Source organism: Lipotes vexillifer, unplaced genomic scaffold (genome assembly GCF_000442215.2).
Source record: "Lipotes vexillifer unplaced genomic scaffold, Lipotes_vexillifer_v1.1 scaffold185, whole genome shotgun sequence".
In the NCBI taxonomy this organism is placed as follows: Eukaryota; Metazoa; Chordata; class Mammalia; order Artiodactyla; family Lipotidae; genus Lipotes; species Lipotes vexillifer.
The window spans coordinates 864,956-877,494 of NW_006794406.1; the positions used below are offsets into that span (position 1 = coordinate 864,956).

Below are 12,539 nucleotides of genomic sequence, written 5' to 3' on the forward strand. Positions count from 1 at the left end.
GTTGTAAATAGTTCATTGTTCCTAACATAAATTTATAAAAAGCAAAGATCAAGAATGAGTCCAGAGGGGGGAAGAGTTCACATGCCTAAGTATGCAACTCATATGTGATCATTATGGTGGGGTGGGGATGGAGATTTCATTATCTTTCTAGTGATCTCAGGTATCCAAGTGGCACTGGACCTTGGGAGTCTTAAAAAGAGAGGTAGCAAGGGTCATCCGTTAAGCAGTGCTAAAATTAGCCAATAACAATTGAAGAGGATTGCATCTGATGCTGTGTGATCAGCTGTTCAGTGATAGGATAAGATTTCTCATTAGCTGGTAATAAATACAAAAAGTCAAGAACAGCAAGGGAGGAGACATATTTGGGGCATGGAGAAACAATCTCAGAGTGGCAGCTGAGACAAAGCTCTATAGTTCTTAGCAATGAAACCAAACAAGAACAGTTAGGATATGAGTATATAAACAACTTTTATTTTATGCTTTTTGTAATGTTATATATTTTTGCCTACAAAAAATAAGCATGTTTTATTTCAGGAAATGAAAAATAATCCTGTTCATTTAATCACTGAAGAAGATCTGAAACAAGTCTCCATTTTAGAAACCGTTAATACAAGTAAAAAGGATAAAAAAGATGAACGAAGGAGGAAAGCAACAGGTAACAAATTATTATTAACAAGATTCAAGATGAGTTTATTTGTTGCAGTGAACTTTGCACTTATGAGACCTTTTGAAAGGCCTTTTATTTGGTTGATTCACCTTTAACTGTTAATATTAACCAAATCTTTTGCTAGTGAATTAACTTTTGATTATGAAAATGAAAATATTGATGATTATTTACTGTTTCATTTTGTGAGAACTAAGCTAATTTCATGATCTCCTGTTCTCATTCTTTATGTTCCTGCCCCAGTAGCTTTTTTTTTCTTTGATTCTCAGATTTTGCAAGTTTGTGTTCACCTCAAGGCCTTTGCACAAGCTGTTCCCTCCCAAGCTTCAAGTAACTGTTTCCTTCTTGTCATTAAGAGCTCACCTTTAAATGTCAGTTCCTCACAGAGGCCTCCCTAACCACCCAGAATAATATACACACTCTCTATCGGATTATCCTCCCAGGTTTTTTTACAGCACTTTTATCACTGTGATGTCTTTTATCGTTTGGGAGTCTGCTCTATCTCATTTATTGTTGTTTCCCTAGTACTGAGAGCACTCCTTGGCATATTTTAAGTGCTCCATAAATATTTATTGAGTGAATGAATTTCCCAAGGACTTTTAAAAATTCTTTTAATTTAGTCACTGGAAATTATCCTAGGTAGCACTGGCATACTAGTAACTTGCATTTGGAAATTAACATGTATTTTCCATACTTTTTATAGTAGGAATAATTTTATTAGTGCTGTATCAGGGTTAAAGAACTTAGATATTCAACATATTTCATTACTAAATACAGCTCTATTAAACATGTTATAAAAACTTTATTTGCTGTGGGATTCACTATATCTTTGAGATTCTTTCCTCTTCAAAAACCTTTTTCTACAAAATCTTTCAATAATATTTTGAAATTTCTGTTCTAGGAAAACTACATAGTAAATTACTGCAATAAATCATAATAATATTCATAAGCATGCATATTTTGTTATTTTAAGATATAATTATAAACCCACCTTAATTAATTGATTGCACTTATGTCAGTAAAACTTGTCTGTTTTATATCCTTCTAAAAATTCAGGTTCACCTGGTGTTTTGTTCTGATAGTGCTGTTGTTTTATAATAGTTTAATTACAGTTCATGGAATAATGTCAAACAAGAACATCTTTCCCAAGAAACTTATTACCAAATGTAAAAGATACATTCACTTTAAACTTGTGCTTTTGAAAGTTGTGTTTTTCTATCATGAAAGCAATAGAACTTATAGAATATGATGAAGTCTAAGGGAATTCTTCTTAGAGTTTAGAAAAAGATCTTTGTTTATATAAATCATTTTATTGAAAAAATGAATCTTTTATGAAGAAATGTATTTTCAGTATTTTTCAGTGTTACAGTTCCATTACTAAAGTATCCTATTTTGTTGAATAGATATTTTAAATGTAAATATATAATAGCAGAGAAATACCTCAGTAACAATTTTACTTTTATTTACAGTGTTTTAGTTTCATAGTTTGTATTTTTTTAGTCTTCATTTAGCCAGTAGGTGATTGATAACTGTATTTTTCTACTTAATCAATTTAATATTTATGGTCAACATTTATTGAGCCCCTGTTATGTGTCAAGCATTGCCTTAACCTCAAGTATGCAGACGTTAGTGAGATGTTCTCCCTACTGTCAAGAAGTTATCTTTTTGGGTGGCGGGAGAGTCAGGATGTCTCCTGTAAACCTGGGGAATAATCTTTAAATCAAAAAGACAAAACCAAATTTGTGAGCTACTGTAGTTGGGGATGTTAATGAGGCTGTGGTAACAGAAGATAAGCAAATTAAGGCACTTTTGAAGAAGGTAGAAGAGGAGGGAAAGGAATGGGTTTGACCAGGAAAAAGTCAGTCAAAGCTGCAGAAAATAGATGTCATTAGAGAAACAGGAAGAGACTGCATTTAGAGCAGGCAGGTTAAGTGAGTTGTTCAAGAGATTTCATATCTTATTAATTTTTACTGATTGAGTTTACAAAACTTGGCTTTATTTTTCTACTGTAAAGTTAAATACAACAATGTATTGTCATTATTTCTAAAAACAGTATTTAGTTAGGTAATACTAACTAATGTCGTTTTCCACCAGAGGGCAGTGGAAGTGTGAGAGGAGGAGGTGGCGGCAATGCCAGAGAGTACAGAATTAAAAAAATCAAGAAGAGAGGGAGAAAAGATGAAAACAGTGATGATGAGTCATCTCACACAGGTGTGTAGCTTATTTCACTCTTCCTTTGTATGTGCATGATTTTTTTTTAACATTTTCTTAAGATGCGTACACTTAGGTGTCTATGCTTAAAGGAAGTCCTTGCTCTGCAGAGTTTCAGTGAGCACAGATTTCACAGTTAGTTAAATAACACCAGAGTCCCAACAACACAGTTCATACTTCAGTTACCAGGGTATGTTAACCGTGAGTAATTGCATAAAGTACAAACTTTGTTGCTGGCTCCTTAGTCTGCAGATCAGCATGTAAATAACAGGTGTGCATCATGATCTGTGACAATCACATCACTTATTTCCAAGTTTTTCAGAGGCAGATCACTGTGCATCTCTTATTCACTTTATGCATAGAAAACACAGCATGTAGTTGTGTTGACTTCTTGTCCCCCAATGATAAATCCATGTGACATTTTACAAAAATGGATAATCAAAAGAGGGAATTGGCCAACGAAGATAAATGTGCAGCAAAGGAAAAGTCATAACCCTGGAAATAAAATATGAATCAAGAATAAAGGGAGTTATAAAAGAAATGCCTGACAGTGGGAATGTTGGCATTGCCTCTGTTCAAGAGACTCTAGCTGTGCAGTCAGAGAAACTTGGTGAAGGCAGAAATAAGGGAAATGGTTGTGACAAAAAGGATAAAAATGTCTTAGAGGATGTGAAGTTGGCAAAAAGCTTCACATTAAAGGAATTCTCAGAGATGTTTCACAACGCTGAAAGGGCAAAGGATAAAATGTTGGAAGCTGATCCAGAGTTTAAAAAGGAATATGACAACTTGCCCAGGCATAGAAAAGATGCTTCCTCTGTATTTTAAGTTACTGGATGAGAAGGCAAGCCCTGTTCATACTATTCTTGATGAGTGTTTTACAAAGAAATAAAACATTTTCATTTTCAGTGTTTCTGATGTGCTAAATTACAGTGTACTAAACTAGAACTATTAGTCTTATTTTTCATTTCCCTATACATTTATAACCAACAGTAAGAGCTTTGAATGTTTGCACAAACATTTTTAAAAGGTTACAGAACAATCGTAAATTTTCCCATTGTTTATTAAGAACACTTTGCAGTTTTGGCTTGCACAGATTTTTATGGTCTCCCAACTTCCATGCAGAATAAATTAGAATATTTTATGAATAGTGAATTTCTACAAAGTTAAGTAGAAAACATTAATTTCATTAATTTCATGCCTGTTTAATTTTTATGGTAACACCTAATTGGTTGGTTGCTTCTGTCTAAGCAGGAGAATTAAGTATATGCATCTTTCTTTGTCTAGACTTGTTAGTGTTTGGTATGGTTAAGTTAGCAAGAGACATCTTTGCTTTTCTAAATAAAATTATGATTTTTTAATATGTTTGTTTTTATTTAATATGTTTGTTTTTAAAAAATTAGTGAAACTGTGATACCTCCCCTCCTCCTTTTCCCCACCAAAAAAAAAAAACTTGAAATGATGATGATTTGACATTTTCTTTTACCTGTTCCACAGAATTTATTATGTATGGGCTTGGGAGATATGTGTCAAGTGACAAGGCTTCAGATGTTAATGTGCTGCTACCTGTAACAGAACAATTGCTTAAGATCTGTCTAAAGTAGTCTAAGATAGGTAACAATGGCTACTGTTCTCAACATACATAAAGCAATTAATTAAAGGAAAAGTATCTTAGAAACTATGAGCTCTACCCTTATTTTAATTAGCATTAAGACTATTCTGTGTCTTTTACTTTTTCATTAATAAATGGATTTTCCTATTTTCCCAGATGTAACAAGGAGTGGGAGTGAAATAGCATTTAAGAAAATACTTCTCTAAAATCTGTAGCCCTAAGTAATTGTTAAATGAGGCATGTGATACTCTTTTTGTGTATAGTATGAGAGGAGCTATAAAAGAGTAAAACCATTCTCCCTATTAAAAAAAAAGTAATTTCAGTACGATGGAGACTTTATGGTATGCAATAAATGAATTACCATCTTATTAAATTTATTAATGGAACCTTATTTGCTTGTAGGTTGCTTATTTTTGTTTTTTCCTATGGCTCATTTTTATTACAGGAAAGAAGAAGCCAGAGAGCACTTTTATGTTCCAGGATGAGATTGAAGATTTTTTACGAAAACATTTACAAGATGCCCCTGAGGAGTTTATTTGTGAACTTGCTGAGTACTTAATAAAGCAAGTATAAGAACATATGTTTTCTGTTTTATAATAGAAATTTAGTGAGTTATTACTTAAAATTTTTACCAAGATCATAGAAAACATAATTGAGGTGTTTTCTTTTCAAACCTTAAAATTTAACCTAGTCACCAAATTCCAGATTTTGTTTGCTTACAGAAACAGTTCAACAAACATTTAAGTGCTTTGGGCAAGGCAGTGTCGTCGGAAATACAGGGCAGGAGTGTGGAGGTGGTCTCCTTCACTCATCTTACAGTTCTAATTGGGAGAAAAACCACCAGCACTGATCACTGGCTGGTCTCTAACACTGCATGAAAGTACATCTAAAAGAGTATCTTCTATTTGACAGAGATTAAACAGTGCACTTTTAGGGAGAAAATAAAGTAACATACTGCCCTCAAAGAGAATAAAATAGACAGCACTACCTTATAAGTGAGCCAGGCTAAATTTATTTTTATACAGAAATAAAAGAAATTGTGTATAACTTGACTACTGCTAGCTAACATGGTTTTCCCCCAAGTTAGTCTCTATGTGTAAGCTTCTCTAAATGCAGTCCAGGAGCCTAGTGCACCTAAATTTTTGAATTAGAAGAACAGCTTTTGTAAGTGAGATTTTTAAAAAAACAAGTGAACATTCTTGTGCGTGAATACATTACATAATTATATTTTTCATATATAAAAAGATGAAATAGTCACTATTAATCATTTGCCATAACTTTTTAAAATAATCTATTCTGAGTTGGGCATAAAAAGATTTTTTAAAAATACATATCTTTTATAGTACGATAGAAATTGGGAATTTGTTATCATTCCTGAGGATGGGAAACAAGTGTATAGGCTACTGTTCTCCAAGTTAACTTTAAAAAGCTGCTCTGAATTGAATCTGAACTGAAGCTTTTGTTACTGTTTTTCTTATTGTCCTTCATGCAATAACTTTTAGTACTTTAAAACAGAGAAAAATAATTCACTGAAGTTAGAATTTCTGGAATTTGAGGGAAAATTCTTATTAACTATTCTCCAAATTAATCTTATTTGTTTAACAGGGATCTTTTTTAAAGCCTTATTTGCATAGAAGCAAAATTTCTTATCTACATAAACCCAGTACATTTTAATAAACTAAATATATTTATCTCATGCACAGACCTCTAAATAAAACTTATCTCGAAGTGGTACGTTCAGTATTCATGTCTTCAACTTCTGCCTCTGGAACTGGCAGGAAGCACACAATCAAGGACTTGCAAGAAGAGGTTTCAAACCTTTATAATAATATTCGATTATTTGAAAAAGGGATGAAGTTCTTTACAGGTATTATACTTAACAGTTTTTTCATTGATTCTCATAATTGTCCTTGGACATTCATTTTAATGAAGCGCTTTTATTTTCCAGATGATACCCAGGCTGCTCTTACGAAGCACTTGCTGAAGACAGTGTGTACTGATGTCACTAATCTCATTTTCAACTTCTTAGCTTCAGAATTAATGATGGCAGTAGACAACCCTGCAACCATTACAAGTGAAGTAAGTCAGTGATTTTCTTGCCACTCTTGATGTGTTTTGCTTTGAAATCCAAGCATGTTTTATTTTCTCACATCTAAAAGGAAAATAAAAGGAGTTTTTAGGAAGAAATCTGTCAGATTTTTAGTTCAAGTTTAGTACAATAGATATACATTTGCTACTAGGATTGGTAATATAACCTATTAACAGTAATAATAAAAGTAAGGAAATACTAGTCATTATGTCTGGGAATGCCTGTAATAAATATAGCATGCGTGCTTGGCCTTCTACTTCCTATTATTGTACAGAAAGCAACAGGAAAACGTATTATCTCTGAAAAAAAGTAAATAAATAAGCTGAGTAGCCTACAAAATCTTTTTTTAAGCTCATCAGATGACTCAGATTGGATTTAATTTCACCAGGTAGCCTTGCAAAGAGTGAGGGTCACTATTCAAAGAGGGGTAGCATAGAGAGACGGGACAAATGAACTGGCTTAATTTAGGCAGATCTTCAGGGAGAAGAGGTGTCCATCATAGAAGCTGGAAGTAAAGCAGCTGAAATTTTAACAAATTCTTAAAGGTCTAGGCTAGCATCACAGTTTAGAATCCCAGGAAGCACCCAGAACAAGGGGGAAAAAAAGGGTAATGATGCTTAGTTACTTTGGAATCAGCTATTTTATTTTTTCCTGATTATTGTTACATCACATCCCCTTTTCATGCTGAGTTGCAAGTCCCTTGTCAGTGTTTTGACTTTGCAGTCATTTTCATTTCGTGACACTATCTCATTTATTTAGACTAATTCCAGTTCATTTTCTGAAATTCAAATCTCAAATTCAAAGCTCATCTCTTCCCTTCTTGCAATGTAAGGTGGAGCTATGGCTCCCAGTTGCCTACAGGAGGAAAGGTATGGCCTATCCCTAGGACTCCTCCTCCTCTTCTTCCTCACCCTAGATTTACTTAAGGTTGGAGATTTAGGAAGAATGAGAGAGACAGCAGTGCCTTCATAAGACTGCTATCACTGGTCAAACCAAATCAGTCTAATGCTTGTGGCTTCTCGTGATGTGGCCTTTGTTGCATAGGTGGGATAGGTGGTTTTGTGGGGATGTTTTTAGTATCATGTGACTCCTTCTCATAGCAAGGACTCCCCCTAAACCTCCAGATAAAGGTCCATTTCTCTCTCCTACCCTGGCAAGGTACTGTTTCCCTCCCATTCTTTGCATTGAGCAGTGATTCTCAACTGATTGGATAGTTCCATGTACCTGCCTGCATGCCAGCCTCTGCTGTGGGAAGTACCTGGGGTCCTTCCCATGCCCTTTAAGGGCCACAGGAGGATTGCTGTAGCATGGGGTAGGAGTCAATAGGTTGGTCCAGTCTTCTAAGACATACTGGAATTTTCAGGGCCTGCTGGCCAAGCCGTTCCAATAAGGCCTCCTCCAGAAATTTTGCCCTAGAAGGAGCCCTAAGACTCTGCCACCAAACTTCACAAAGCACAGCTGTGTGGAGAGGGGTGCTGAAAAGGTTCCACACACCAGACAGTATAACAAGCAGCCATCTTTCTGTGGTTCAGGTCCCCTCGCTTATAGGCATCCTGTATCTTTATGGCCTTCTGGATCTTTATGAGTGGGGCTCCCTCACTTGGCCTTAGAGAAAAACACTCTTCCCACCACAATAGAAAAAAGAGGGAGCAGCCTCTTACCCCAAATTATTTTTCTTGCACAATGAATGGTGTGTATATGCTCATTCACTCATGCGCTGTTTATCATTCTTCTTATACTGCTGGAGCAGATGGGAGGAGTAGTGGCTGCCTCTAGCGTCTTTGACTGTTGACTAGCATTCTGATTTTAGAGTGTTTTAGCATATTTTTAATCCCTAGTTTGTGGTCTAAAATATAAGAACAAAGATAAATTTCACTCAGCATTCTGTTACAATAGTAAATACTCATTTTTTGTTTTGCTTTGTTTAAACTTATATCCAGTACATGTCAAAGATAATTCCAAAGAAATTTCTTTTGCCCTATAGGTAAGAAAAAAAATTCTAAGTAAATTATCAGAAGAAACTAAAGTAGCTCTCACAAAACTCCATAGCTCTCTGAATGAAAAGGTAAGTGAAGTTTTATTATTTAGATATTTGGGCTAGAATTTGTGATCTTTGGATAGATAGATTTTTATCAGAATAACTGAAAACTAAATCTAAACCTATTATTCTGTACTCAGACCTCTTTGGCAGGTGAAGGAAGAGACCAAGCTGGGGGCATTTTACCCTCTAGTCCTAAATCACAGTTTCAAACTTCATGACAAAATGACCTTTTTAAGAATTGTATCCAGGTTGTAAAATTATAAAACGGTATTAAATGACTGCTTTTCTTTAGGCAATAAAAGTAAATCATGGTATTAAATACCTTTTCAGAGCATAGAAGACTTTCTTTCTTGTCTGGATTCTGCAGCAGAAGCTTGTGATATTATGGTGAAAAGGGGAGACAAAAAAAGGGAAAGGTAACATTGAATTAATGTCTGAAATTTCGTATCTGAAATTGGAGTCTATCTGAATCTTGCATAGAGAACTGTTGTGTCTAAATGGCTGTAGATCTTCAGTCATAGTCACTCTTCATATCCTTAGGTGTCTCTCTCTGACCCAGTAGAATAAGGTAGCAGAGTTGCTAATCCCATAGTTGATCAAGCCTGGGAACTTATTAGTTTTAAGACCTTTGTAGGAAAGCTTATTTAATCCAACGCACATCTGTTTGATCCCCAACAATTCAAAATAAAAAGCATACTTTGAGTATCCCTGCTCCATACATATATGTTTTTTCTGTCATTTTCTAGCATATTTGTCCATGCTGTTTAGGATTATGTGTGTCTATATCCCCTAAAAAGTCCTTTAAAATTATCATGGAACTAGATTAATTAAACTAGAGATGCTAAAAATGAAAACAGAATAGAAGAACTGAAGTTGGTGAGAACTTGTTAAAATATGATAATGTATTTGTTATTTTATTTTTGTTTAGGCAGATACTGTTCCAGCATCGACAAGCACTGGCTGAACAGCTAAAAGTCACAGAAGACCCTGCTCTTATTCTGCATCTCACATCGGTTCTGTTGTTTCAGTTCTCAACCCACAGCATGCTCCATGCACCTGGAAGATGTGTCCCACAGATCATTGCTTTTCTGAATAGTAAAATTCCAGAGGTATTACATTTTCAGTGCACTTGAAACTTTTTTAGCTTTTAGATTCTGAATATTTTGAATGGATAGATTTGAATCATTGTGAACACTAAGACACAAAACATATTAACATCATCTTCCTGCTTCCATGAATGGAAACAGTGAATAAGGAGGTTGATTTTTAAAACTCAGCATAGCTCAGGAATCTTTCAGGATCCTGTAAGATCCATGGTAAGGAATATTCTGAATCTGGAAATTAAGCTTTTGGAATAGGAATAATAATGTTCAGTCTTCCATTTCAGTTTATGAAGGTTTAACCTGTCCTTTAAGGACCAGCTCAAAAATTCTTATCCTGCACAAATTCATCTGAGAAACTCTTCAGCTAAAGGTAAATTGGCTTCTTTGAACTTCCATATCACTTTGACAGTATCTTTGGTGATAGAAGCTAGCTCAGTCAACTTACATTAAAATGATCTGTGTTCATGCTTTATCTCCCCCAAACTGTAAATTCCTTGAGAGCAAGGACCTTGCTAGATTCAGCTTTCTAATTCTATGGCCAGTAATTTGTAAAGATGAAGATTGTCAGTGTATTGGGTTGGCCAAAAAGTTCCTTTGGTTTTTTCCATAAGATGGCTCCAGTAGTGGTCAGTTGTCTTTATATGAAACAATTTTGTTAGATTGTATTAAGACAGCTGTCATATCAGTGTGCTGCTAAAAAGAAAACATCAAAATTGGTGAATTTTTGTGTAACCATTTTAATATTGAAGATGGGAAGGAAAAAAGCAACATTTCAGCTCTATTATTTCAAGAAAGGTAAAAACGGGCTTCCCTGGTGGCGTAGTGGTTGAGAGTCTGCCTGCCGATGCAGGGGACGTGGGTTCGTGCTCTGGTCCGGGAAGATCCCACATGCCGTGAGCCATGGCCGCTGAGCCTGCACGTCCAGAGCCTGAGCTCCACAACAGTGAGAGGCCCGCGTACCGCAAAAAAAAATAAAAACACAAAAAGATTTGTGCAGTATATGGTGAAGGTGCTGATTGAATGTGTCAAAAGTGGTTTGTGAAGTTTTGTGCTGGGGATTTCTCACTGGACAGTGCTCCACAGTTGGTAGACCAGTTGAAGTTGATAGCAGTCAAATCGAGACATTACTTGAGAACAATCAATCAACATTATACCATGCAGGAGATAGCCGACATACTCACAATATCCAAATCAAGCGTTTTTCATCATTTGCACCAGCTTGGTTATGTTCGTCGCTTTGATGTTTGGGTTCCACGTAAGTTAAGTGGAAAAAACCTTGACAGTATTTCCGCACGTGATTCTCTACTGAACCATTTACCAAAAATGTTCCATTTTTGAAACAAATGATGATGAGCAGTGAAAAGTGGATACTGTACAATAATGTGGAACGGAAGAGATCATGGAGCAAGTGAAATGAACCACCATCAACCACACCAAAGGCAGGTCTTCATCCAAAGAAGGTGATGTTGTGTATATGGTGGGATTGGAAGGGAGTCCTCTATTATGAGCTTTTTCCAGAAAACCAAACGACTAATTCCAACAAGTACTCCCAAAGAGACCAACTGAAAGCAGCACTAGACGAAAAGCACCCAGAATTAGTCAAGGGAAAACACATAACCTCCATCAGGATAACGCAAGACTGCATGTTTCTTTGATGACTAGGCAAAAGCTATTACAGCTTGGCTGGGAAGTTCTGATTCATCCGCTGTATTCACCAAACATCACACCTTCAGATTTCCATTTATTTCAGTCTTCACAAAATTCTCTTAATGGAAAAAAACTTCAGTTCCCTGGAAGACTGTAAAAGGCACCTGGAACATTTCTATGCTCAAAAAGAAAAAAAAATTGGGGGAAGGTGGAATTATGAAGCTGCCTGAAAAATGGCAGAAAGTAGTGGAACAAAACAATGAATATGTTGTTCAATAAAGTTCCTAGTGAAAATGAAAAATGTCTTTCATTTTTACTTTAAAAACTGAAGGAGGGCTTCCCTGGTGGCGCAGTGGTTGAGAGTCCGCCTGCCGATGCAGGGGACACAGGTTCGTGCCCCGGTCTGGGAAGATCCCACATGCCGCGGAGCGGCTGGGCCCGTGAGCCATGGCCGCTGAGCCTGCGCGTCCGGAGCCTGTGCGCCACAACGGGAGAGGCCACAGCAGTGAGAGGCCCGCGTACCGCAAAAAAATAAAATAAAAAATAAAAAAAAAAAGAAAAACTGAAGGAACCTTTTGGCCAACCCAATACTTTGTTCTACAGAAAATTAAACCATGTTTGTTAACTTTTCTCCTCTTTTCACAGGTTCAACATACTCTTTTAGTAAAGTATCAAGGTTTGGTTATAAAGCATTTAGTCAGTCAAAATAAGAAGACTGGGCAGGGAGAAGATCCCTTGAGTGATGAATTAGACAAAGAACAATTAGACAAAGAACAAGAAGATATCATCAGTATGACTCGTAAAGAGCTTCAAGAACTTTCCTCATCCATTAAAGACCTTGTTGTCAAATCCAGGAAGTCATCAGTGACAGAAGAGTAATGATTTTAATTAATGTTGTCATATAGTAAACGTTTTTTCCCCAAAGTTAAAGGTGAGTGGTTACAAAAAAAATACGCATTTCACAGTCCAGAATCCCCCACCCAATAGCACTTCCCACACTCACAATTCAGTTAAAACAGTAGTGTTGTATTCATTGTAAATCTTACAAAGACGTGAATTTTTGTAAATTGGGTTCTCCATGGAAGATTTCTTTTTCACGTTATTCTAAAAATTATACATTTCAGGTTTATTTTCTTTCTAGATGCTGAATGAAGAATAAATTTTCTGCTTTTATC

The 12,539-nt window shown here is 35.7% G+C and overlaps 1 protein-coding gene across 1 annotated transcript in view; it reads left to right on the plus strand.

Annotated features, from left to right (window-relative positions):
• The window catches only part of UFL1 (UFM1 specific ligase 1), a 51,956-nt gene extending 39,649 nt beyond the window's left edge, over positions 1-12,307 (plus strand). The window contains exons 11-19 of the mRNA XM_007467184.1: positions 535-655; positions 2,759-2,875; positions 4,930-5,047; positions 6,188-6,351; positions 6,433-6,563; positions 8,558-8,638; positions 8,945-9,030; positions 9,543-9,723; positions 12,010-12,307. Of these exons, the coding sequence (XP_007467246.1) occupies positions 535-655; positions 2,759-2,875; positions 4,930-5,047; positions 6,188-6,351; positions 6,433-6,563; positions 8,558-8,638; positions 8,945-9,030; positions 9,543-9,723; positions 12,010-12,243 (1,233 nt within the window). The 3' untranslated portion in view covers positions 12,244-12,307. The remainder of the gene's footprint in view (positions 1-534; positions 656-2,758; positions 2,876-4,929; positions 5,048-6,187; positions 6,352-6,432; positions 6,564-8,557; positions 8,639-8,944; positions 9,031-9,542; positions 9,724-12,009) is intronic.
• Positions 12,308-12,539: the final 232 nt, after the last annotated feature.